Source organism: Falco cherrug, chromosome 11, assembly GCF_023634085.1.
Source record: "Falco cherrug isolate bFalChe1 chromosome 11, bFalChe1.pri, whole genome shotgun sequence".
Lineage (NCBI taxonomy): Eukaryota > Metazoa > Chordata > Aves > Falconiformes > Falconidae > Falco > Falco cherrug.
Window position 1 is genome coordinate 6,518,466 of NC_073707.1, and position 26,943 is coordinate 6,545,408.

Sequence of the window (26,943 nt, forward strand, 5' to 3'; positions counted from 1 at the left end):
GTGTAATTACGCCTACTTCTGCTGCTGTATCGGGGCTTCAAAAATATTTGCAAAACAACTCAAAACTTTTATTTTGTCAGTGCAATAATTGCTGCTTGTCATGGCTATCGTATGGGTGTCTCTGCTCTAATGAGAGCAGCGTCTCGCAGGCAGCTTTGCTGAAAGAGGGAGGGTGGGTGCTGGAGCTATGAAGCATCACGGGTGCGCTGCTGGCGGAACAGCTGCGCACGGTGTGACACCAAGACAGCACAGCCGCGGGCTGGCCCGGAGCTCACCCGGAGCCAAGGCTCCGCCGGGTCCAGCTTCAGAAAGGAGAAGGATATTTGTTTGCATTTTATGGGGAGACAGAAGGCTGGAGTGGGGAGGATGCTCAGACTCTTCCCCTGAACAGTACAAGGTTTGCTCCCCATTCATCATGTTAGTGGGCACACACGGGGCTGGATCTCCTCCACACACTGCTGGATGCATCTGGTTTTGTTTGGCACACTGGAGGCTCGGTACAGAACCACAGACTGGTTTGAGTTGGAAGGGACCTTTAAAGGTCATCTAGTCCATCCCCCCTGCAATGAGCAGGGACATCTTCAACTGGACCAGGTTGCTCAGAGCCCCATCCAACCTGGCCTTGAATATTTCTGGGGATGAAGCATCTACCACCCCTCTGGGCAACCTCTTCCAGTGTTTTACCACCCTCAGTGAAAATTTTCTTCCTTCTATGTAGTCTGAATCTTCCTTCTTTTAGTTTCAAACCGTTATCCCTTGTCCTATTGCTACAAGCCCTGCTAAAAGGCTCAGTAATACCAGTGTGGGACCCAGCTGCCACCTCCCTGGGCAGGCTCGTACCCCAGGCACATGGGGACGAGGGGCAAGTCACCCACCACATGCAGGAGGCTCCTGCAGAGGAGCCGAATCTGCCCCTGTGCGGGCTGGCAGCACCCACCGTGCATGCAGCAGCAGAGCTGCGCTCACACTGCTGGCGAGAAACAGGCTGGAGATGGGTGTTTGCTGCTCCTTGAGAGGCTTCCTTGGGTTTGGGGGATGCAGCCACCTCTTCCAGCAAAGAAGGGTCTCAGTTGCTGACAACTCGGCCTGTGGTGACCCTGTGGAGGCCAGCAGCTCCCTGCCGGCACCCTGCAGGCTGACACCCCCGCAGCACAGCGTGCCTGGGCTCATTAGCTTGGGCTCGGAGGCGACCTTGCTGTCACTTGGGCTGATTAGCACAGCCCAGGGCTGCGTGAGCAGCTTCAGCGCTCCCAGCCCTGAGCTGGATCCTGGCTATCGCATGCATCGCACCTCGGTTAATAAATCCTCCCCAAGCTAAAAAACAGTGCTGACCTGACATCTCCTGCCCTGGTACGCACTGCTTCTCTCCACATCCCTGGTCAAGTCAGTTGGGGCTTACCAGGGGGGAAAATCTAAAAGAAAAGGGCCCAGCAGGCAGCCCTTGCACAAGGAAACAAGAGCTGAGCACAGCAGAAAGATGCTGACTCAGCACAGTGTGAGGCCACCTGAAGAGCAAGGGAACATGGATAGCTGGGGAAGGCAAGGAGCCCAAGGGCAGCAGGAGCACTGAAGGGCACAGCGCCCGGGAAAGAGGTCCCACAGAGCAACAGATAAGGCTTGTGGCCCCTGATGCAATTCAGAAAGCAGAGAAGAACAGGGAGCAGGCTAGGACGGGATGCTGCTGCACTCCAGGCAGCTCCCGGTGCACCCCAGGCGAGCCCTGGGCTGTGGTTACAGCTACAGACAAACCTGAGCTTCGTGCCTGTGCTGGGCACAGCAGGTCCGAGACAAACAACCTTTTGGGTTTCTCCCTGACTTGTCCTGGGGAAACAAAAAACTCCCACAGTGGTGGATGAAGCTACTGAAGTGGTTTTATGCTTCACCTGGTTACACTTGGGATAAGAACTTGCGTCCATGCGCTGCCCGGTGACCCTCACCCATCAACACAGGAGCTGCGTTAAGAACAGGCTCGGCCACCTCCCAGCAGAAGCCCCCGTTGGACACGAAGCTGGGGAGCCATTGCAGACCTGGTCGGCGTGCCACGTGCACCCTCTTCTGCAGCTTTAAGGCAGATGGGCTTCCGCGAGTGCACGGGCAGCAGTCCCGTGGTGGAGTCACCACACATGATATTGCACCTGTACATTTGCAGAGCCAAGCAGTCAAATAAATGCTAAATACAGGAGGGAAGGTGGGTCTGCCCGGGAGGAAGGTTCCGCTGGGATGAAGGCTGAGTGGGGACCACCAGGACGGGGGCCAGCTCTTGGGTGAGCATCATCCACCCTCCTGCTGGGACACCCGGCACCGGCTGAGTGCCCACAGCCGCTGCAGGCAGGGTGCCCTGAACACGCCTGGTGCCAAACACCACCAGCCCACGGCACAGTGGCGCTCCTGGCCTCCCAGGGTGCTTACTTGGCTTTGAAGTTCCCAGATCTGCGCTCAAACTCACTGTGCATAACGAAGATATAATACCCCATCTCCCTCATAAGGGCATCGGGAAATAAATTCATTAGTGTTTATAAAGAACTAAGAAACTCTGATTAGAGAGCCATGGAAAAAGCCCACAAGGGAAATGAATAATTCGGTGTACAGCACTGTGCTGGGAAGGCGCGCGGTAAATAATGCATGGGCTGCGCGTGGCGCCGGGAGATAAAAGGCTTGGGAGCAGCTCCAGCGCCGTGTGCCGAGTGCGGCAGAGGTCCAGGGAGGGCAAAACATCCTCTCAGCTGGGGAAATGGATGACCCACCTCGTCACGCCTGGATGTGAGGGGTCTCAAGCCAGGCAGCACCAGTACTTTGGGGTTCTGGGGAGCCCAGCTTTGCGCTTTCCACGTTCCTTCAGCGCCGGCTGGCTGGGGAGTGGGCAGCAGCCTGTGCCACGCAGGGTGCAGCAGCACGACAGGCTCCTCGCTGAGCCGCTGGGCCCCTGCCTTTAGCCCGCCTGCCTGTGGTAACCAGAAATAAGGGCTGCCCGTGCTGCTCCTAGGCCAGCTGGGCTGAGGCTAACCCCCTTCCCCAGCCCCACCTGCACTGCTGCTTTGCTGCCAGGCCGGGCGGAGGGGGGCTAGCAAGGCAGCACCAGCATCCCCAGGAGGTCTGCAGGGACAGTCCCCAAGGATGGGGTGACAGCAGAGAGATGATTTCCCACTCAGGTTAACGCCAGCACCCTGGTGCACCTCATAGCAGAAAGCACTGCCCACTCTTCCAGAGCCAGGCGGGTGCGAGAGGTGCTGCAAAGGGCTGGTCCTGCAGGGAAGCATCCTGCATCCTCTCCCTTGCTGAGGGTGGGGGCAGAGGAGCCCAGCTCGCAGCAGAGGAGCAGCTCAAAGCTGCCTTCCCTCCTGCCCAAATCACAGGAGGTGGACCCCTTTGCTCAGTTAGCTTGGTGAGAGCATGTTAATGGGGGCTTCATGCAAAATGCCCAGAGAAATCCACTGCGGAGGAGAGGTGTTGCAAGCCGAAGCTGTTGCTATCGATTTGCTCATCTCCTTGCTCGTCATGCCCAAGGGTGCCACATAGATGATGCTGCGGGCAATCCCTGCGCAGAGATGCGCAGATGTCCTCATGCCAGCGCGTGAGCAGAAACAATCGCATCAAGGAGTTGCCCAACCAGCTCTGGAACAGAGCTGGGGGTTTCAATTCCTGGCGCTGGCACTGGCTTTTGGGTGGCCATGCAGTTTTAATCAAGGTGGTAACTGGAAACCAGCTAAAAGCAATTAAATGGAGTAAATCCTGCCCTGTCCTGAGCACCTTGGGGCACAGGGAGGATGCGAGCTGTGCATGTGTGTGGCTGTGCACGCACACACACGTCGGTGCATGTCACTTAGGTGTATGTGGTGTGACCTGATAAACAAGCAATTTGGCTGGCGACAGGAGGTGGCTTTCTCAAAAGCATCCCTGAAAACCTCTCCCACAGGGTCTGGAGGAGATTTCAACACAGCAGCAGCCTCAGCCCTGCTCCATCCAAGTCCTCCTGGCTCCATCCTCCAGGAAAAACCCAGCACTTTTAACAGGCGTGTGGCATCTCCAGTAATTCCAGCAGATGATGTCATTTAACACGGGTTGGCACATAACTTCATAATCGGACCATATTGCTCCAATTACAATTTAGCCTATAGTCCTCTTGGGCTTGTCTTTTATTTGTCTTTCATTGCCAAGCGCAGGATGGAGGGGAGGTGGGAGAGGACTGGGAACCTGTGTGCCTCAGACCTCCCCCTCCTTCACTGCCACGTCTCTGCGCAGCCGATACCTTCCTGGCCAGGGCTGTCCTCAGCCCAGAGCTCTCCCTTGTTTGCAGGGAGCAGCTTGCCCCTCAGCGATGGAGTAAGAGCAAGTGTCTTCCACCAGACCCCCCAGTTGAACCCCGCTGGGGGCAGCCCTCCCCATTGCACCCCACGGAGCATCGTGCCTCCCGTGTCGAGAGCAGTCCCGGCTCAGTTTTCTGCTTGCAGTGGTGTAAATCAGGAGTTACTCTACTGACGGTGATTGAGTTAGGCTGGCATCAAGCTGGTGTGTCAGAGTATCAGGTATATTGAAATTTCTGGGAGCTGCTGCAGAGTAATTGGAGCCAACATGCTGCTTCCATTTTTCAAACCTGAGAGCCATGAAGGAAAGATTTTTCATTTTAAGAGTTAGTCTCTGCTTCGGCTGTGACAGCCGCCTGTGTCTATATTCAAAGCTCAGGGAAAGTTTTTTTGGACTCTGTGGGGCCTGGGTAAAAGACATCTCATTCCAGCTGGGATGCAGGCGAAACTGGTGGCTGGGAAAAGGGACAGAGGGGCCAGAGCCCACAGCTGTATGCACCGGTCCGAGGGAGGTGAGGGTCCGTCTGGCTGGCCCCAGGCCAGGATGCTGCCGGCCAGCACAGGACCAGCCCCAAGCTGGGCTCTGCTGAGCGGCTCCGGGCTCCGGCAGCGACCCCGCGCAGCTGCCGCCCTTCCGAGCCCATTAAAGCATCAAACTGTCAGCAGGGCTCCTCCAGACCCTATTAAAAGGCTATTCCCAGGCAAGCTGCTTTGGGAATGTTAAGCACAGGCTGTAAATGTCTTTAGGTTATTTAAGGGGAAAACCTCGGGGCGACCTGTCTAAGGGATACACTTCCCTGCGCCCCAAATCCCAGGGGGGTCAAGCAACATGAATGTTCATTTAAAGCACACCAGTAGCCCATTAAATCAAGTATCTACTCAACTTAATACACACAAACAATTTCAGCTCTGCCCTCCATCAGCCGCTGCCTGTTTGCATCTTGCATGTCCGAAGACCTGCCAGGAGGCTGGATTTTTATGGCAGAGGCACTTCTGGTTTCATTTGTCAAGATGGGCTTGGAAAAAAAAAAAATAAATAAAAATTCCCCAAAACATCCAAAACCCCAGTTACTCTGGAGTTGCCATTCTTCCCCTGCGTACAGCGTGAGGCAAAGCTCACTGTGCGTGTGAGCCCAGGGCAGCAGAGTCCTGCCTGCAGGGACCTGGAGCCGTCACTGCGAGCACGTGGAACTCACTTGCTCAAAACCCCCTAAAGTACCCCCCTCCCCCCAGCAATTAATGGCCCTGGAGACCAGCAAGAAGTCAGAGACCTCCCGACAGCAGGCGTGAGAAAGCCCCGCATCAGCAATACGGCTGATCTGAGATGACAGGGCAGCAGGGCACGGGGGGACGTGCCAGCCCCAGCTGCGGTGGAACCAGCGGCCGCCTCCCTCCCTGTAAGATCGCCCCAACAGCACGGGCCATGGGAAGCCCGCACCCCCATCTCCAAAGCCCTCTCAGCAGCAGCTCCGCTTTCTGAACCCCAGACACCTGGGGTCGTTGCGTATTTCTAGACCTATCCCTTTACAAAACGTTCCCGTTTTAGCCCTCGCCGCCAGCCGGACACTGCTCCCTGGGGTCACCCAGCGCCAGCGGGGTCAGCTGCCCTCAGGTGGCATCACCTGGATGGGCTGTGGGGTCCCCGCTGGATAAAATGCCCGAGTGTAGCTGATGCAAAAGGAAGAATCCATTGTCATGCCATCATTTACAGTAATCCTTCAGGCAACCAGGTTCAAGCTGAGCACGGCCTCTCAACGGACAGGCTCCAGCAAGACAGGGGAAGCCAGGAGCCGCCACGCTCCCCCAGTGCAGACGGCATTTTCATCCCAGTCAGTGCTTCCAGCGTGGCTTCTCTGAGCGATTGCACATGAGGGCTTTGAAACGTACTTCGCGGAAAAACCCGTGCCAAGAAAATTCCTTCTCCTGGCTTTCCGCAGCAAGCAAACTCTGATAGGGATCGCCGAGAATAAAGTCACTTCATTTACAAACCAGAGAGCCAAATCTGATAGACATCAAAATTCGAGGTAAGTCAAGGAGCGATGGAGCACTGCCAGTTCCCCAAATGAATATTCATGGCAAATATTCACCCAGCTCCAAGCTGAAGAGAAACCGGCAGCAGAAAGGCTACCCCTGGGAAGAGGAAGGAGAGGGATCGGGCTTATTTCATCATTTTTATTGAGTGCAATTTTCTCTTTAGTACAATATTCTCTGAAAGTTACTGTTACAAACTCTGACAATTTCAACACAATCAACAAATTGGTGGAAGGCTGGGGAGGGGTGGGGGGAGGAGGGCAAAAAAAATTACAAGGGTTGAAATCTTTTACAGACATCTCACTGGTTATGTACAGGACAGGGTACGGCTGGCTGGCCCAGGGCACGCCGCGGCTCGGGGGGGACAGGGCTGCCGGGGCACTGTGGACACCTCCCGGATCAGCATCATCTCATGGTGGCAGGGAGGTGGGGGGAGCGGTCCCTGGGGACCGGTGTCAATCCCCTCTCTGGTGCTGCTGCCCGGCTGCAATGCTGGACTCAACGCCCCTGCAAGGCAAGAGGGAGGGAAACAAAAAGCGGGTGAGAATAAACACGTCCTGTGCCGGGAGATGGTGCACCTCCCCAAAAACACAGGCTGCTCCTTCGCAACTGGGACCCGCCACAACCCGGCCGGTGAGTTCTGCACCCAGCGAAACCCAAAGACTTCTCACGACAGATACAGCCTCTCTAAAAAAAAAACAACCCAAACCAAAACTAAAAACCAACCCACAAAAAGCAGCGATTAATTAATATGCTGTCAGAAAAGTGATGATTTCACTGAAAGCTCTCAATTTTTCCTCAGGGGAAAAAAAAAAGAATGGAAGAGACGTGTTTCTTTGTGAAGCCGAGATGCTTCAGAGAGCAGAGGCTGAGACTTGACTTTGGGGGTGGGAGAGTTACCATGTCCCCCAGCAGTGAAGATGTTCCCCATGCCCCACCCTGCAATATGAGCATCCCCCCGGTCTAAAGCGAAAGCAAACTACCAGGCACCATGAAATCACTTTTTCCAATGTAAAACAAAAAAATAGCCATTTTTCGCTGCTGCTGGGGGGGAAGTCAGAAGCTCTCCGAACCAGAAGAGCAGCCCCAGGAGCGCCTCCTTCTCTCCCTGCAACCAAGAAGTGCCGCGCAGCAGCAAAATCCCATTATTTAGCCATTTCATAGAGGCAAAGATGCTTTTAATATACAATTGCACCTTGGAAACATAAAGGTGCCACATTAAATAACAAAGCAATTGACCGCTGTGTCCCTTTGCTGGGCCACCAATAACTGGGGCTCACTGGTGTTAATTATTGCTGGGCGTCTCTCTGCCTCTCCAAATACACCAATGCTTTCAAAAAACAACTCCAGCTGTGTCTGACATTTCAGTCCTATTAAAATTCATCATTCTCCTGAATGAAAATAGTTTTTTTAGCAAACCCAGGTAGTAATGAAACTTTTATTTAGTAATTTAGTGTTTGGCAGAAAAAGGGGCAGGGGAGAAAGAATAAGAGAAATTGAGATTATCTTAAAAACAAAAAAAAAAAAAAAAAAGAAAAAAGAGCTTCAACTGGGGGAAAAGATATCACTGTGCATTTCTTATGCACTGGGGTCCATTTTCAGTGCCTCGCTTGGAGACTGGGTCTCACAGCTCCCATTAATGTTAATGGGAGCAGAACAGCTAAACGGCTGGAAAAAAAATCGACAACAGAAGTTCCAATAATGTTTTACAAAAGGCAGCAGATGCAGGGCACAGCAGACGACGCTGAACACGCTGCTGAGCCGGGCAGGTCCTCGGGGACCGGCGTAAATCAAGGTGGTTGCACCCAGGTCGGTGGGGTGACGGTGATTTATATCAGCTGCAGGTTTGGCCACATTAAAGCTGAAGCCGAGCGATGGCTCCGGCCGCGGGCGCTGCTCCCGGCTCTGCCACCGCCTTCCCCCGTGGCCTTTCCCAGCTCATTCAGCCACAGCCACCCAACCCGCCCGGCTGCAGCGGGGCCAGGAAGGGTTTGGGGGTTTGCAATGCCCTGGGGAGCCTGCGCCTTCCCTGGCAGGGTGGCTGGTGGGGCAGCTCTGCCACGGCGCCTGCAGCTCACCCCTTCGTCCTGGCAAAAATGATCTGGGAGCAGCTACCGATGATTTGGGCCGATCCCAAAGGATCGACTCCAAAGGACCTGAGGGACAGGTCATGAGCAGCTGGGGGAGGACAGGGAGGGGGCAGCACGGTCCAGCATCCCCCAGGTATGCAGCCACCGAATCACCCCCCACACTGCACACCCTCCTCCCCGTGCTTCAGCATGGGAGCCCCTGCAAAGCAGCGTGGCATGGAGGGCGTTGATCTCAGCCTGTAAGTGTTGGTGTCACACAAACAGCAATAAAAAGGCCACGTTCCTGAGATGAGAAGGCATCCCATAAGGGAAGGTGTTATCAGCACCAGCGCGGCCGTAGGGGAGCAAACGGTGTGGTTGGGGTGCAGGCAGCGTGCTGGCCCTGGGGCGCTCTCCCCTTCCACTCCCATGGGAATGGGGCAGCCTGGGCAGAACCGCAAATACCCGAAGCGATCAAAGGATGGATAGCACTGCAAACCCAGCTGCGTTCCCGAGCGCTGCCGTGGAAAAGGGGAGCAGCAGGTGGGAGCGGGAACGGGATGGAGGCACGCGCAGAGCTGCCCCCAGCTCTGGGAGCGCCCCAAAGCCATCCCCGTATCACCAAAGGCTCCTGCACGGCCTCCCCGTGCATGGCCCAGCCGCTGCCCTCACCCAGCCCTTCTGCAAAGGGGAGTCACACCTCACCCTCACCACCGCTCCCCTGGGACAGCGGGGCAGGGGTCTCCCAGGGCCCCGTCCCCATCCACGCACCACCACGGTCGGGACACAGCGCTGCTGCCTGGGCACTAACCCCAGCCTGAAGGCGGGAGGCTGAGCCCCCGACTGCCAGCAGCCTCTGGCTGTGGACCTCCCCCCCCCCCCCCCAAATATTTAGGCTGGGGAATCTGGAAGAAGTTCACCCAAAGTGTGGTGGGGAAAAATAAACAAACTGAAGTGGGCACATTTGGCAGCCACCTGTCCATGAAGCCCCCGCAAGGCCCCAGCCCACGTTTCTGACGCGAGGCTCACCTTGCTCCTTAGACAGCACTTGGCATGGTCTGCACCTCCCACCGTCAGCCCCGCTTGGTGCTAATTAGCATTGATAATTGCACTGATGGCAACCGTAATTTTCCTGCCCTCCCTCCCCTACCTTCACGCTAGGGTTCAATTGCCTAATGAGACCCCTGAGGATAATCATCAAGAGAGGAGCAGGTTCACCCGCACTGCAACGTCAGCTCCTGGGCACCATGTGGGGCTGGGAGAGCAGAGAAAGGAAAGCCACAGCTGGGGCTGGTGGACGGGGAAAGCTGCTGAGCCTTGTTTACTTGGGGACACAGAGAAAAGTTCACTCCAATTAATTTTTTTAAGTGGATAGGCATTAATCCCCTACACTTATCTAGAATTAACGCAGCCTTAAGTAGATTTTTGCCTAATCCACTTCCACATCTGCCCCAAAAGGGCACATCTGTTTTGGGAACAAACGGAGTTCAGCTAATCCACTTAAAATTCAGGCGGCTGGTTTGTTCAGATTAACCTCCTCCAGCACCTCCCCTCCAGAGATGGGCCAGGAGCCCTCAGCACCATCCTGCCTCTGCCACCAGCAGGGCCACCCCATCCACGGTCACCTCGCCCAGCAATGCAGCTGGCTTCCCCGCCGCTTGCTGTCTGTGTGTCAGGGTCTGCCGGGACCCGGTGACACCCCTCAACCAGCCGCTGCAGCAGGGGACGGGCAGCCAAGGGCTTCACGGCGTTTTAAATGCCAGCGGCCAGAGGAAGGAGAGCAGAAGTAGCGGAGAAGCTCAGCCACTGATGGGGAGGGAGCGGGCAGCTGTGCCTAGGCTGGAGGGATGTTCACGATGCTGTTCCACGGAGGACAGCCAGAGAAAGTGGATGGATAGCCCTGGGACACCGTCCCCAGAGCAGCTCTGACAATCCAGAAAGGCCCAGATGAAGGGCACCATGGTCACCATAGGCAGATGTGCTCTCCTCCCCAGCACCGATCTACTTCTTTGACATGAGCCAAGAGATGAGATTTAATGCCTTGGATACTTACAGTCCCCAAAGGCAGTGCCTGGTTCCCACCTCACATCCCCTTCCACCATAAAAAGCAGACGAGGCCCTCTCCTGACCAGAGCAGCCATGCCCGCTCTCCTTTCCATGCCCAATCCTGGGATAGCAACACAGCCCATCAGGGTCCAACGACATGGACACGAGCCAGGGGACCTCCCTGAGACACAGATGCAGAATCAAAGCCCAAGGGCATAAAAATGGGAGAGCGCAACATGACAGCAGCTCTCACACCTCCCAGAGACAGGGTCTGGAGGAGGCTGAGCTCAGCTGGGACAGGCACAGCCATTCCCCCTGGGCAGGAGGGTTAGACTAGATGACCTTGACAGGTCCCTTCCAACCTAAACTAATCCTATGGAAAACATAAGCTAGAACAGGAGCAATGGAGAAACCACCGATGGGATGAAACAACTCGCTACGGGGGTCCCATCGGTGTGGACTTTGCTTCTCCTCTGTCATCGCTCAAGAAGTTTCTGGCTGTTCCAAAATTGAGAGGAGACTCACTGGGAAGTACCAGAGGTCTCCTTCAGGCTCTTTGAAAATAATCTGGAAGGCACCCAAGCTGTAATTAGATCAGCATTCACCCTGGCAGGATCTTTCATAGAAGAGGCACCAAAGGAGATGATGACACAGGCATTAAACAACCCCCTGCAGCTCCCCATGCAGAGGGGACGTTACGGGAGCAGGAGACACACAGCACCTGGATGAGTGCACAGGCGGGATGTGAAACCCCGGCCCCAACCACCCGCATTTCCATCTGCACTTTAACAAGGACAGGTGGCCTTGGAGCGATGTTAATGCTTCCGAGAGCTTGAAAATCTGCCACAGGGTCTGTAAATCCATTCCTCATCTAAGAAACTGATTGATCCTTTCTTTTTTTTTTTTTTAAAGTCAAATTCAATGTTTAGGTGCAATGATTTCCAAGTGAACAGAGAGTGGCTCAAATGTATCGGCAGCTTTTATGGATCAAAGGCAAAAGCCTTAATTCAGACCCTAACGAAAGCAAATGTATCTATCCCCATCACAAAACAAAGGTGGTGGTGATGCAAAAATAAACCTTCATAGATGATGCCCAATGACCTACTCTGGGCCATGGGCCAGCTGTGATGCTCGCCTGGCTCCCACAAGGATGTCCTCGGATGGCAGGCAGGGATGCAGGCAGGGATGCAACAGCTTTATCGACAAGACCTCTGCAAACCAGCCCCAAAACAACCCTTCCCTCGCTCCGAATCAAACAGCCCGGAGCAGCATCCTCCACACCAGCTCATCGGGAAGACGCCATCGCCCTGCAGAAGAGCAGAAAGCAGAAGAGGAGAGATCCCGCGGGGCTCGGGCTTGTGTGCAGGGAGTTCCTGGAGCAGAGGGAGGAGAAGGGAAGGGGGACGGGGGGTCGACAGCCCTGTTTTCTCCTAGGGGAAGGAGCACTACAAGCACCAAAAGCTGACAGGCTCAGAAATAATGGTCTGTCGGTCTTATTTAAAAACCAGCTGCCTGCTGTTTTCATCGCAAGCCCTGCTCTGACTTGCAGCAACATTTAAAATTAAATATACATAAGTGCTTTCAAAGAACTGTTAATTCGAAGGTCATTAAATGGCGTAAAATACACTCCTTTTTTTTTTCCTAGAAAGAGGCACATAATAATGCTATTAATACGTTCTGCTCTTCCACATTCAAAAGCTCCCTCTTGCCTTGGATGTGCGAGTGGCTGAGTTCACCTTCGCTTGCAGTGGCACAACATCTCATTTTAATTACTGCTATTGAGAAAGCTGCTGCTGCTGCTGCCTCCTCCATCGTGCATGGCACAGCCCGCCAGGGATGGGGCTGTATAAAAGACAGGGCAAAGCCCAGGGGGAAACAATGCAGCTGAATTGCCAAGGGGGATTTTGGTGGGGGGATGAGGGGAGCAACACAGCAGGGCTGGCACCGGAGGACGGACGCAGGAGGGGGCAATGTGAGGCCAGCTGGCAACACCCAGTCCAGACGTGACCATCTCACCCATCGGTTCTCACACCAAGACCATGGCCCAAGCTTAGAGAAGGGTTTTTGTAGCAAAAATCCCTTTTTTGATGTAACGCCACATGCAAAAAAGACAAAGCTGACAGAGACACAAAAAAAAAACAACCTAAAAAGGACACAAAAGGGCTGAGGTTTTTGCAGTTGCCATAGAAACGTAGAGAAGCTGACAACTGCAAAACGCTTCCCTGAAAGGATGGGATCAGGGTGAGCGTGAGGTGGGCTCACTCAGAGGTGACCTGGGCGAGTGGCCACATCTCCGTGCAGTGCAGAGATGGGATGCAGCCAGAGGAGCAAGGAATCACAGCCGTGTTTCCACTAGCAGAGGTGGCCAGGGGCCAGGATCCGTCCCGGTGGGGTCCCCCAGCAAAGGGCACCTCCCAGAACTAGTACATGGCAGATGAACCCACCAGAACCCTGTATGATGGATGAAACCCAGCCTGGAGGAAAGGTCTGTGGGGTGCGTTCACTTTGATCAGAAATGCCTATTTCTTCTTTTTATTTCTGTGCAAATCAAAACTTTGGGGGAAGGGGGGGGGGGTGTTAAAGAAATTTTTGAGCTATCCCTTTCCCTTTGGGATTGAAGAAAGGAACTCCAACACCAACCACAGCACTGATCAGGTGTGAAACGGGAGCTTCCATTTTTAGACCACAGTTAGCGACTTCATTTTTCTTCTTTTTTTTCACTGGTTCTTTCCCACATTTGGCAGAGCCCCTCAGTGTTGGCAAAGCACCTAACGGATCCAAACCTGCATCACTCCTCAGTCCACAGAAACACAGCAGTAGCTGTAAGAGACAGCCTCCTGCCTCAGGTCCCACCGCTGCCTGCAGCTTCACACCCCGTCTCTGCACAGGGCAAAGCCAGAGCATCTCGACCACTTCTCCATGACATCACTAATGCAGGAGACTTCTTAAATGACCTGGACAGTGCAGTCACACAGCTATTGCCAAGGGCCCAGGAGTCTCCTGTTGATGCAGAGAAGCAAATATTGGCAGACAGCCTTGACTTAATCAGCACCTCTTCGATGGTGCCCTGCACCTCCTACTCCAGCAAAAGCCTCCTCCTTGGCATCTGAGAAAGGAAAAGAAGGGCCAGTCCAAAGACACACAACTCCGCTGTCATGGCCAGACAGGGATGACGCTGTCACTCCTGGACAGTAAAGTTTCCCAGGTTGTGAAACACCTTTTCCTTGAAAGAGCAAGCTCTAAAGAAGTAAAATGGTCTGTTAGAAGTGTTCTGAATTTTTTATGTTTGGGGTTTTTTTTTTCCAGAAAAAGCAAAAATCAAACATTACTGTTTTGCACTTTCCCCTTTGTTTTCCATCAGATAGAAAACTGACAGCTTTTGGTGAAATCTTCCCTTTGGGATGAAATGCCTTTTACTGAAAGGCAGGAGAGGCGGTGGCCCTCCCTCAGGTATCATCTTGACGGGGACCTCCTTGGCCAGCTCATCACCCAGGGGAGCTGTTTGCACCACCTTCAGTCTCCTTGTTCAGCCCTGAGCACCATCAGCCTGCTGCTGGGCTCTCGCATGACCCTGGAGGGGATGTCTCCAGGTCCCTGAGCCACTGCTGGTGGACTCACCCTGCTGACCCAGCACGAGGCAGAGATGCCACCTTTGCGGAGAGAACGGGTTAGAAGAAGTGGGATATGGAAATCACTTGCCACACCACAGCACAGGAGGCATCAGATGTTGGCCAGCTGGGAAAAAGCATCAAGGTGGAAAGACCAACAGCCCTGGTATTGCCAATGGGCACTGGTGCGGCCACATGTCACCTCTTGAGGGGACTTGCCACCCTGACCTCCTGCTGATCTCCCTATGGGTGAGATTTGGGTGGTGCACGAAACTTCTCTGGGGCTGAGAGTGGTCTGGAAGGCATCACCTCCAAGGATGATGGCATCAGCATCTTCACCCAGCCCACGGAGCATGGGAGAGACTGCATGAGGCTAGACCCGACACAGCCCTCAACTCACACCGCAGCCCCGTTTTTCCTTGCCTTCCAGCCAAAAAGAAGAGTGGGCGAGTGCCGGGCTGAGTTAGCCATCATCAGGGTGTAACGAGGGTTTGGAAGGCATCCCACAAGTTTTAAGAGGTCAGGGTGAACCCTCCCATTCCCTGCGCTGTGCAAACACCGTGCCACTCCGCCTCTCCCTGCTCCATCGGCAGCAGTCCTGGGGCCCAGATGTGTTTCCTTCCCACACCGACGCCTGCAGCGCAACTGTCTCCCCAGCCAGAAACCTGCCTGCAGCCACCCTCCCATGCACATGGGAGCAGCGGCACTTCGTCCACAGCTGTGTGGCAGCATGAGCAAGCTGAGGGCCAGGGAAGTGATGAGCATCGTCCATCCCGGGAAACTGAACCAAGACGTAAAGGAGGACTCTGTATCTCCAAAAGCATCTGAGCACCTGGACAACATGGTTTATTCACTCATGGGTACCCAGTCTGCTGGGTTGGATGGGCAAGACTGAACACTTCATATTAAAGATTTTATGTTTAAAAAGGTGCCATCGCATCGTCCTTCCAGCCCCGGGTGCTGAGCAGAGAGGATGCTGAGCGGGGCTGCAGGACCAGCTGCCTCACAGGTGCTTGCGCGACCAGGCAACACGCAGCAGGGGAGTCATAAAGGTGGAGTTTTGATATTTAGCCTGTGTCGCTCTCATTCGTTTCTTTAAATGCCTTTAGCTTCCTTCTAATAAAAAAGAAATCATAAAAAAACCCACAAAGGATCCTTCACTGCCGGCGAATATCAATGTGGTGAGGCGGCATATTAGTATGCACGGCACCCACTCCATCTGCATGTTGTATTCGGTGTGACAACATCCTGGAATACAGATTTGGGCCATGAGTATCCCAAGAGGTATTAGCGATCGTCTATCAGACAGGATGAGGAGCAGTCCCTGCTGTTGTAAACAAGGGGTGTTTTTCTCTGCCTCTTTCTCTGGGGAAAGTTCAGTGATTTGAAACAAGCTCATTCCTGCATCTTGTTACTTCCTCTTCTCCAGCAGAGCAGTGGGTCATCTTCCTTAGACAACTCAAAGAAATAAAATTGGAGGTGTCAAGAACACCCCATCACCAGTCCTTCATCTACTGGTGGTGTCAACTGCCATCCTCCCAAAACAAGCACTGCTCCCCTGGGACACACGGGGGTCCCCCGAGCCAGAGAGCACCCCCAGGGCCCCAGCACGGGGGACAATGCTCACACCCAGAACATGAGGACAGGCACTGGTAGCAGGCAGAGGAAGGGCTTGTTCCTTTGTGTTCGGTGGCAGCAAACAAATCTGGTGAGGCATCTCTGTGGCATAGATGGACGTAGGGCAATCCGATGGTGCAGACGGATGTGGAGCAATCCCATGGTGTGGATGGATGTGGAGCATCCCCACGGCACAGCTGGACTTGGGGCATCCCTGGGGCATCCCCACGGTGGGGATGGATGTGTGAGGACGGAGAGTTTCTCAACACGTATGAGCCACCACACCACTAAATTACGGCAAGAACTGGCAGCCCTTGAGGCACGGCTGGGCAGCCCGCCCGCACCACCGCTCCCCCTGCCACATGGGTGCTGCCTGCTGCCAGCACGGTGCCTGCAAGAGCACGGTGATGGATCATTACAACTCACACACAATCATCTAAGTAAAAGCCTTATTAAGAGTTCATTCATTTGATAAACTCTCAGTGCGATCCACAGAGGGATGTTAAGATTGCCCAGTCTTACAATATTCTGTGTAAACACTGACACGCGTCTAGTGATTTTAACTAGATCAATTTGCAAAGGAGACCAATGGTGAAACAAAAAACAAATAAACAAACAAACAAATTAAACAGGGAAACAATCACTGGGAGAGGCTTTAAGAAAGCGAGCAGAAAAATACCGAGAAGGACGGACGGATGGACAGAAAGGCACATGAGACAAATGGACCTACCTCTGAAGCCATGAAAACTAAGTCTGTAAATCAATATCAAAATCCTCAGGTCCACAAGATGGGGGGAAAAAAAGTTCTCCATAGCCATCTTCTGCGCATCGCCGAGGCTCTGGAGGCCTTAGCAGTCTGTTTCCCAGAGCATCTCTCCTCCTTCTCCAGCAGACACCAACCCAGTCACAACCAGGCGGCGGCTCCTCTGGTCCCATCCTGTCCCTGCCGCGCTGGCCGGCCCTTGGCATCCTCTCATCCCTGCTTGCAGGAGGCTGAGCACTTGCTATGCCGCCGGGTAATTCCCTGCTACCTCCCGCTCCTGGGGGCTGCGGGTACAATCCCACGCCCCCACCCCGGGCTGGGAACCGGCCGGCTGCTGGCCACAGGGTCAGCGGTGATCTTCGGTTATGGACAAGCAGTGAGTCCACGGTAGGTTGACAACGTACACACGCGCACGAGCGCACACACACACGGGAACACCTCTTTCTGTTTTCCAGGATGGATTATTTTTTTTTTTTAATCCTTTTTTTTCCTTTTTGCAAAAAAAATGCAAGCAAAAGAGAAAAAAAACCCAAAAAAACCAAAACCAAACCAAGGTTTTCTATTGAAGGTACATCTCTTCTTCAATATGAAGACATTAACTGGACTGAGTCGGAACCCCCATGCAGTGGTCAGCGAAGTCCTTTGGTAGTTGCCGGAGTGGCACCCGGGTAGGATGGCAGGGAGCTGCGGAGACGTCTGAGGACACTTCCACCCGGTTCATGAGCAGAGAGGGGAGCGAGGTGAGCAGGGAGAGCCAGGGCAGGGAGGGAGGGTGAAAGAAGAAAAGGAAGGTGGTTTGTCCGGACGGGATGCTCCATCTCATGCCTCTCCCTTCCCCAACAGCCCCTTCCTCCTTCTCAGTTTTGACCACTGCTCAGTGGTGGTGGGATTGGAGTCTGGTCTCTAGGGTTTGGGTTTGCTTCCCCAACACACATTGGTTTGTCTTCATTGTTTTTTGTGTTGGGTTTTTTTGTTTGTTTTGTTTTTTAAATATATGATTTGTACATATTTATATGTATTTATACGCTGTTCCCCATGACATTGGTAAGTGTGCTTCTGTTGGTGAGGAACGGAAGTCACCAGTTAGAGATGAGTCCCAGGAACATCCTTCGTCTGCGGTCACAGTCCCCGGGCAGCGGCAGCACCTCTCCAAATGCTCCCTGCAGCGCCCGTCAGTTCCTCCCCTCCCACATCTGCCCCTCTGCTGCATGCCCTCCCCATCCCCTCCCCGTTGAACAAGGGATGTCATGCCATCGAGGTCGGAGATTGACTCATCTGTACTCGCATGGACTGGACGCTGTTCAGGATCTTCTTCTGGTGCCCGGCCAAAGTCACCCCTATTCTCAGGAGGTCTCTGGAAAGCAGACAGATGGAGGAGTATCAATGGGCAGCTGAGGGCTTTACATCTGTTTTGCTGTCTTGAAGCGAGATGAGGGATGTAAGCTCAGCTGCTCCACACCTTCCAGCAGAGGAACAGCCACAGAGCCCAAGCTCAGCCCTGTGAGCATCACTGGGGGCGAGCTGGGACCCCGATCAGCGAGACACCCACACGCTAACCCCTGGATGGCAAACGCAGCCACCTCCAGACTCAGTTGCTTCTGCTGACCAGTGTGATGGATGCTCACACCCTTCCTTTGTGCCTTGAACTGACCTTCCCACCTCCCTGCAACCCCAACCCGTCCCAGGCAGCACCCAGCTTTTGGGCAGCCCTGGCACGGCACCCAACTCACTCGGATGTCATCTGGGCAACCAGCTGCAGGGAGGTGAAGCCAGCGGTCAGGAAGCTGTCCCGGTACTGGCTCATCTTCACAGCGCTCAGCCAGTCATCTACTGAGGTAAAGGCAGTGAAGTCGGGGATGGAGCGGTCGAGGAGGGGCTGAGAAGGCCTGCAACAGGACACACCGCTGGGGACAAGCCTCGCCGGTGCCAAGGGGCTGCCACACGTGAGCCCAGCTGGTGCACTGACGCGCTCCCCCACCCACCCCTCCATGCCCCTGAGCTCCCCTCGGCACTGCCTTGCTCCCAGCACATGCCTGAGACATGGAAGGCCACAAGGAAGGCCCGTCCCATGGGAACACCGCTCTGCCAAGCAGCGCTTTGCAACCCCGCACATTGTAATCCAGCCGCGGGAGCCACAGGGACGGAGGCACTGGCAGAGCAGACACTGAGCCTGTACCGTCACACACCATAAAGAATCAATAGCAAAGAATTATTGCTGTTGCTTGACTGAAAACTACATGTTCTTTGTCTGACTGTCAGGCAGAGCAAAGACAGAACCCCACACCCCCCCCCCGGCACCTGGCAAATGATTTATGAATTCCTGTCCCTCCCCCGGCAGCACACGCTGCTCAGGGAGCCTTTCGCTGCGGCTTGGGATGCTGACACAAGAGCATCCTCCGCGTGCTGGGAGACTCACACAGCGGTGATGGTAGCCACAGTTTTGAGGCTCGCCGGATTGCGGATCATTTTATCGAGGGTGTTGACTATCTCGGTGAAGCGCGGTCGGGTGTTGCGGTCCTTCTGCCAGCAGTCCAGCATCAGCTGGTGCAGGGCGGCGGGACAGTCCATGGGCGGCGGGAGCCGGTAATCCTGCTCGATGGCATTGATGACCTGCAGAGCAGCAGGGGAGAAAGCAGCACGTGAGGACAAGGGACTCGGGGAGCTCGTGGAGGGAAAACCACAGCCACGGCAGGGGGTGAGCCCCCCCACTGCTCCTCTCTCCGAGCCGAGCTGCCTGTGTGGGCAGAGGTGCTGCAGGCAGCCCTGCCGCAGGCCGGGAAGGCAGCTGCCAGCCCATTTGATCATCAGCAAAGGGAGCAGGAGGAGATGCTCCCAGCTCTGTCGGAGCCGGGGCTCTCGGAGGTTAATCTCCACTCTGATGCTCTGCGCACTGCAGTTCCTCCCGGCGGAGAGCTGCCACTCATTATCTCGGCAGATCGCATCGGAGTACAGCAGTCCAACTACCAAAGCTCTTTCCCCGCTTGTAAACCCTCTGAACATTTTCAAAGGCCCTGCAGCTTGTTGAAGTCCAATTACCAGCCCACTGGCTTTTCTTCCCAATTTCCCTCCTTGCATCCTCTCACTCGCCAGCCTGATTCATCTCCAAAACGGAGCACTGCCGAGGCTCTGGGGAGGAGCAGACAGCCCTTCAGGCAGGGCTTTCTTTGGGGAACAGGCCCCCCCACCGCCCCAGAGCTGTGTGGATGACCCCTAGTGCTTACGTCTTGGTTGGACATGTCCCAGTAGGGCCTCTCCCCAAACGACATCACCTCCCACATGACGATGCCATAGCTCCAGACGTCGCTGGCCGAGGTGAACTTGCGGTAGGCGATGGCCTCCGGCGCCGTCCATCTGACCGGGATCTTCCCCCCCTAGGGAAAATGGGAGAGCAGCTGAGAAACGGCTCCCTTGGCAGAGGAGCCTGGACACCCGCGACCCAGGGCTGGAGCCATCCCACACAGCACTGGTCCCTGGGGACCCCGCTGAGGAGTGGGCCGGCAGTACCCGATGGGAAGAGGAGGCAGGAGCCAAAACCACCTCCACAAACGTGTCTTGTACCTGCACAAAGGGCTTAGCTAAACAAAAGGGTTTACCCCACTCAGGTGGCACCTCCCCACTCTGGCCGCTCTGCAGGAGCCGGCACATGGGTGTCCTGTCCCCAGGTCCCTTCCCAGGGAGACATCAGGTGATAAGGACTATGTAGGACTGCCACTAGTGCTCATCTCAGGTAAGCAGCCACAGGTATCCCCATCCCTTGACCTTCAATGGAAACGAGGTCTAACCAAAGAGCATCCTCTAAGCATCACCTGGGCTTCCACAGCTGCTGGATGGTCCTTCCAGCTCCACTTTTGGAGTGGGATGCAAAAAGCAAAACACCTTTAAGCCCCAAAGGAGACTTGGAAAGCACTGGCATAGGAAAGTGCCTCTGGCAGAGAGCCTCACATTTCTCCCAGAAGCTCAGAATCAGGCTCAGCATCTCAAGCCATCCCATCAAGCCAGGGCAGGTCCCAGCTCCTGGCGAGACAGGAAGGGCTGGAGGCCATGCCAAGGGGGCAGGGATGCTGCAGAGAGGCAGCATGCACAGAGGGACTGCTCCTTGGGCAAGCACGCTGAAATAACAGCAAAAAAAGCCACGGGATGAAGGAAAACCACAGACATGCACGGTATTTACTTGGGGCAGAATTGCACTGTAAATCATTTAGCGCAATTGTTTTCCGTAGCCTTCCCAATGAAGCGTCAGATGCTCTTGAAGGATGAATGGCAAAAAACTTGATTTGAATAACTACAAATGAAGAAATTAACTGCTAGGTTGTTTTTCCTGCCTTTTCCCCAGAGCTAAAAACCTGCTGTGGGAGGCAGTGTGATGTAATCGCAGGCACAGCATCACTTCCCAGCTGCTGGGGAGATCTATTATGGCCTAAATTAAATAAAAACACAGATGAAATAATCTCTTTTATCTCTAAAGGTGGGAGAAAGGCTACTTCATGCCTCATCCCAGCAGCTACTGCTGGGGGTCTTTGAACAAAAAATAAATAATGGGTGTCTGCTCAAAGGCCAGTGCCTGCAGGACAGGGCTGGGCAGGGAGCAGGGCAGGTCTAGCGTGGGGGAAATGTCCCACAAGCTGGGGGGCAAGAGCAAGGGGCTGCAGCTGGGCCAAACCCCAAAGTCAGCCTTAAAGGCGTGTCCATGGGTTTTGCATTTTGGAGGCTGGAGACAGCCCCAGTGCCTGGGCACAGCTCAGCAGCCCAAGAAACTGCTTCTGCAGGAGTCAGTGCAGCCTTGTGCTTGCACCCAGCGCATGATCTTTTAATTAATCAATGCAATGAGGCCAACGGGTTGCTCATCGCCTTCTCCTCTGATCATCCTTAACACCACCAAGGGTCTTGCGAGCCCACTGGCATGAGGATGGCCACGGTGGGGAGCCAGGGGTCCCCTGGGGTGGCAGGGAGCGAGGGGAGAGCAGGCTGCCATTACCTATGAATGAGTTAATTAAGGACGAGAAGGGTGGCTGGGGAACAGCGGAGCTCCCATTAGGCTTGCCTCTTTAGTTAATGCCTGGAACAAGTTTCCAGCAGAGAAAGGCAGACCAGACCTAGAGCGCTGGGGGGAGTTAAAACACCATCGCTGTGCTGGCAGCAGATGCTGTGATCTCCCTGTCTCTCCAGGGACTCCTCTGTGCACCCGCCCTCCACGAAGGAGAGGGAAGAGGCTTATCTGGAAACCACCGAGGGAAGAAAGGTGCTTGAGGGAGGAGAGAGGCAGAAAACTCATAAAAGGGAGGAAGAGAAAGGAGTAAAAAAAGGACGATGGGTGGGAACCACAGCCAGAGTCTCTGGGCCATGAGCCTATGTGGTGGGAACCCTCCTGAGATGCTCCCACCCATGGTAGAAGCTCCGGGGCATACGTCCAGCGCCCTTCTCCCACATCTAGCTGGCAGCAGGGGATGCTGAGCAAGACAAAAACTTGTGAGAGGTACATACCAAGGAGCTGGTGTAGGTGGGGTCAGACGTATCGTCCTGCAAATAGCGTGAGAGGCCAAAGTCGGACACTTTGCACACCAGGTTGCTGTTGACCAGGATGTTCCTGGCAGCCAGATCTCGGTGCACGTAATTCATCTCTGCAAGGTACTTCATCCCAGCAGCAATTCCTCTGAGCATCCCCACCAGCTGGATCACTGTGAACTGCCCATCGTTTTGCTGTGATCAGAAAGAGCAGGCAACAGGGTGAGTGTTCAGAGCCCACCATGGCACCAGAGCCGCTTACCCCCAACCCTGGGAGGATGCTGGACCTCCCCAGAGGACTACCCAGCTGCCCTGCCCTGCCGGCTTAAAGCAGAGGTATGCCAGCACCAGAACACACGTGTTTCGGGGGCGTACAGCACACTGCAACCAGCTCCCAAGCTACAGAAACAGGCTTGGATGCCAACATCTCATTCCCAAATCCCACAGCCGAACAGCAGCCCACAGGGCCCCAGATCGTCTTACCCGCAGGAAAGAGTCCAAGGCCCCATTCTCCATGAACTCTGTGATGATCATGACCGGTCGGCTTTTGGTCACCACCCCTTCCAGCCGAATGATGTTGGGGTGGTCAAACTGCCCCATAATGCTGGCCTCGCTCAGGAAATCCCGGCGCTGCTTCTCGGAGTAGCCAGCTTTGAGCGTTTTGATGGCCACGTAGATCTCCCGCTTGCCAGGCAACTTCAGGCGCCCTTTATATACTTCTCCAAACTCCCCTGCAAGTGGAAAACCATCCGCTACCACCTCCTCCTCCACATGAAACATTGCAAAGAGTAATGGTACCCTGAGCGGCTTCATCTCCATCCGGCTAAGAAATGTCAGCCAGTTAACCCTCCAACAACGTTCTCCTCTACAAATCTACCTGCTTGTCCTCTTTAGAAGGGGCAAAGTCTGCTACTGATGCCATGTTTAGGCTTGCAACCTTCTCCAAGGTGACAGAGCCCAGCACCTACAGAAGCAGAGGCTGGGGCCGCTCTTGCAAACCCCCGCAAGAAGGATTTGCTGAGCAAAAGCATCAGCATTGAAGAACTAGCTCAAATAGAGGGTGCTGGCGTTCATGATCTCGGTTGCCTTTTTGCACATCCCTTATCTCGAAATGGAAAATAATTGGGCTGTTTTCATTGCTGCCCTCTGATTTAAAATACAGGGGAAAGCATCCTCTCGTTTTCAGCAGGAGAGGTTTCCCTTCACCAAGGCAAAATTTGCCTGTGGAGGGATTACATTTAAGCCACATTTGCAGCCACTTTGCCTTGATGAGCAGCAAAGGGCAGCTGATACATTGCTGAACTTGATCCCGACCGAACTAGCTCATTGCTTCTTTGCAGCTTCCCCCCGGCTTCTCACTTTCTCTTCTACCAGTATGACAGAGTTATTTAAAAATTGTAATAAAAGCAGCACAGATGACATACAGATACGTGCACGCGTGTGTATATATACATATGGATGGAAATATGGCACAGACTAGAGAGATCTGGCTTTTTCTTGTTACCTCATGGAAAAGCCAAGTAGGAAATCCCAAGGGGCCCCACAGTCACACAGCAAGTATTCATGGAGCCTTTCACACCTCAGAGGAACTCCGAGAGCAGAAACCAACCTTTGTCCACCCTAACCCATCACAAACCCAGGAAAGCCTGATGTCTCAAGGCTTCCTTGAGGGTTTCCCATGTGCACCTGCAGAAAACTGCTCCAGGTGGGTGTCTGGCCACGCAGGAGTGGCAGAGAGGCAGGGAGGGACGGGCAGCAGGGCACGGTGAGACCCACCTGCTCCAATGACTTCTTCAATCTTCACAAAGGATACATCGATCTCCTTGGCGAACTCTCGGACTGCCTCATTGGGGTCCTCGTAAGTGAAGGGGTCGATGTAGATCTTCATCCCTGGAGACCCTTGTTGCAGGAAATATGGGAGCAATGGCAAAAGGGAGGGAAACCAGGAACAGTTGTGCCATGGCCGAGAACTGGAGACCCCCATGTCCTGACACCCTCTGTGTGCCTGTTAAGATGGCTTCTATCGCTGTGCTCACCTGCACCACTTCCACAAACGCTTACCGTACTCTTTGATGCCCCTGCTCCACTCGACTCTACCCTGCATCCCCTCCTCTCCCTCTCTGCTCTCCACTCCTCCGCCGTTATCCTTCCTCTTCCTCCTCCCCGGCAATGGGGAGCAGTTACAGACCTAAACTACAATTAGCTGGCTTTACAGCGAGGGCTTTACGAGCCTCCATGCATTACTGAAGAAATATTTATTTACCCAAAAAGGCCTCTGATAGCTTTGTGGCGGCCACTAAATTGACAGAGTGCAGCAATTATAATCAGCAACCTGTATGGAGCCATAAAATATGGCTTGGCCGACCTCCATGACAAGTATGTCGTGCCTTGCACGGGGGCAACGTGTGGCAGCAGGATCCGGCCACGCTGCAGAGAGATGCAGCGTGTGGGCTCTTGCCCTTTTCAAATGGGGGGAAAAAAACAAAACGGGCGCCCGGATTCCCCAGATGGGGTTTGTGGACATTGTGTTTGGATGCCCTGGGGCTTGCAGAGCTGCCGGGTGGCATGGCCACAGAGCAGAGCGTGGCCACTGCCATCCCCGGGGCTCAGTGGGGCACTGGTGTTATGGCACAGTTCCCAGAGGGGACCCAGAAGGAGCTGTGGCTCCTCTGTGGGGGTGCAGCCTCCCATGCCATTTCTCACCCAAAAAGGGGGCCAGGAATGGCATAGCAGCCCCTCAAGGTCATCTCTAGAGACCAGGAAGGACACTACTGCCTGGTCCTCCTCCCCAGCTGCCCTTATGGTGATGAACAGCACTTGATCACACTGTTAAGGACCTCACCAAGGGCCACGATCCCATCACCCCGGTGCTTCCCAGAGCCCTCCGAGAGGCAACATGCAAACGCATGGACCGCAGCATCGCCTCTGCACGGTTCTGCGCTGGGAATACAAATCGGCTCCCAGCTGCTTTGCAATTTTGCCGGCAAGTAATTTGGGAGGAGGCATGAAAGCCTCGCAGGGGGGCACTGCCAGTGCAAAACAGCCACTGAGGGAGAACGGCTTGTGGGGCAGCTGGGACTCGGGAGGGACCAGGCAGGAGCATCTGCATCCCCCAAAGGGGTGCTGGGGGCAAAAGCTTTGCACCTTGGAGGCGGGCAGGGAAGGCTGCAATGAAGCCATCTGTGCATCTCCCAGTTCATAAATCCTTTTACGGCTCTGTCTCATACACTTTAACTGCCCCATAAATTTTTTTACAAGAGCAGCTGATGCTCCAGCCAGGATTACAAAGGGATTTACAGGATCGTAACCGAGACTGACTCACTGATCAAAATATTGAAGAAATAAAGAAGACAACAGTGCCAAAGTTTCCTGCCCACTGTCAACACAGGCTGTTTTTCAATCACCCTCTGATGTGCCCCAGGGTCTGCGTGCTGGCTCAGTAACCACCAGGTTCAGCTCCCTCCTAATCCTCATCCCACCCAAACCAAGCAGGATTAGGGCACCTAAACCCATTACCCATCTCGGCAAACCTCAGCCACTGGCTCACCACCTTCCTGGCAAAAGCTGGACAAAATGCTGGGTCCCGAAGTGCCACATCAAGGGCAAGCCATGCTGAGCCTACCTGCAGAGAGAGCTTTGCACTCTTCAAATCGCCCCGATACTCCTAGGAACTAGATTAGGCCACTTATCACTACCACAGACGATGGCAAATTTTTTATCACTCCTCTAAAGTCGAAGCGCTCTGCACTGCAACCCTGACTCCACAGTTAGATTCCTTCCAACACCGTTTTTCCTTGGGAATAAATATCATCAGCAGAGAGAAAAACCCTTGCCTGCCGAATTGCTGCTGCTTCAACGGGACGTTTCCCTGCTCCCCCGATCTCAAAGCTCCTGGTGAAGCAGTGGCAGAGATAAAACACGAGAAATTACAAGCTGAGAGACCCCAGCTCACCCCCAAGCCCACCTGGGGCAGTCCTTGTGGCAGCAGGCAGCCAGCGATCCCGGGGGGCTCTCGGGAGGGACAGCAGATCTGTGCCAGGGAGGCTGTAATTGCCATGCTGCTAAACGTGCGGGTCATTTGTTTCAGTGGATGCACTCATTACTCCATTAGTCGCTTGCCACAAATTTCCCACCTGTTTTGCTCAAACGTCTACAATAACCGAGCACCTGGAGGCTTGCTAACCTTGAAAGGGTTTTGCTGTGTCCCCCCAGGACCCCCAGCTTTCAGGCACCGATCCTCACCTCGCCCAGCTTTACAAACTACAGACAGACACACGCTCCACTGCTTTCCCACCTGGTTTGAGCACCCTGGGGGTTGGGGTGCTTGGGGCAAGCTAGGGATGCGCACAGGGTGAGTGTTTCAAAACAGAGGGAACACAAGAGGAGTCCACTTGAAGCCCAACAGGGGGTTAGCCATCAGGCATCAGATAAATCTTCTGCCAACCACGGTGCAGAAACGTAGAGAAAAAAGGGATGAAAAGCACAGGTCCATCATATTTAAGTAGCACTTGGTGATGTTTGGAAAACAGTTTATGGTTTGCTTGGAGGTTTACAGCCCCCCACAGCCCTGCCATCACATTGGAAGGGGTTGGTACGAAGCCAAGAAGGTCAAAAGAGATTCAGTGCACTGCTGCTTGCCTGGTCTCTCCTGGCTGCATCCAAACCCTCTCTGCTTTTCTCTGCCAGGCAGATCGCTCCATCTCCATCCTTCCCCTCTGCTCACCCATCCTTTCCTCCTCCTTCTCCAGCCATCCTTCACCCATCCTTGCATCCCACCACCATCCCTTTTCCCCAAGCAAGTGCTCAGGACCCAGGGGCGGTTTCTTCCCGCAAGGCAGCAAATTGCACCTGGGAGGCAACTCTAGGAGAGCATGAAAGGGATTTACGTCCCGTGGGGATGAGGCACAGAGCCTGCAGGCACTGGGTGACAACTCCTCAGCCCTTGAAGCTGCTGCTTTGCTGCTTTGTTACCATTTACAGCAATCACAATGGCTCACTGGCTGCTG

At 54.3% G+C, this 26,943-nt stretch overlaps 1 protein-coding gene across 1 annotated transcript in view; it reads right to left on the reverse strand.

The window, feature by feature from the left end:
* Window positions 1–6,459: 6,459 nt before the first annotated feature.
* Window positions 6,460–26,943, reverse strand: part of EPHB1 (EPH receptor B1) — an 85,988-nt gene continuing 65,504 nt past the window's right edge. The window contains exons 10-17 of the mRNA XM_055723771.1: window positions 23,714–23,836; window positions 22,421–22,668; window positions 21,917–22,132; window positions 19,657–19,806; window positions 18,852–19,045; window positions 18,166–18,321; window positions 16,403–17,789; window positions 6,460–6,839 (exon numbers count right to left, since the gene is read on the reverse strand). Coding sequence (XP_055579746.1) covers window positions 17,681–17,789; window positions 18,166–18,321; window positions 18,852–19,045; window positions 19,657–19,806; window positions 21,917–22,132; window positions 22,421–22,668; window positions 23,714–23,836 — 1,196 coding nt within the window. The 3' untranslated portion in view covers window positions 6,460–6,839; window positions 16,403–17,680. The remainder of the gene's footprint in view (window positions 6,840–16,402; window positions 17,790–18,165; window positions 18,322–18,851; window positions 19,046–19,656; window positions 19,807–21,916; window positions 22,133–22,420; window positions 22,669–23,713; window positions 23,837–26,943) is intronic.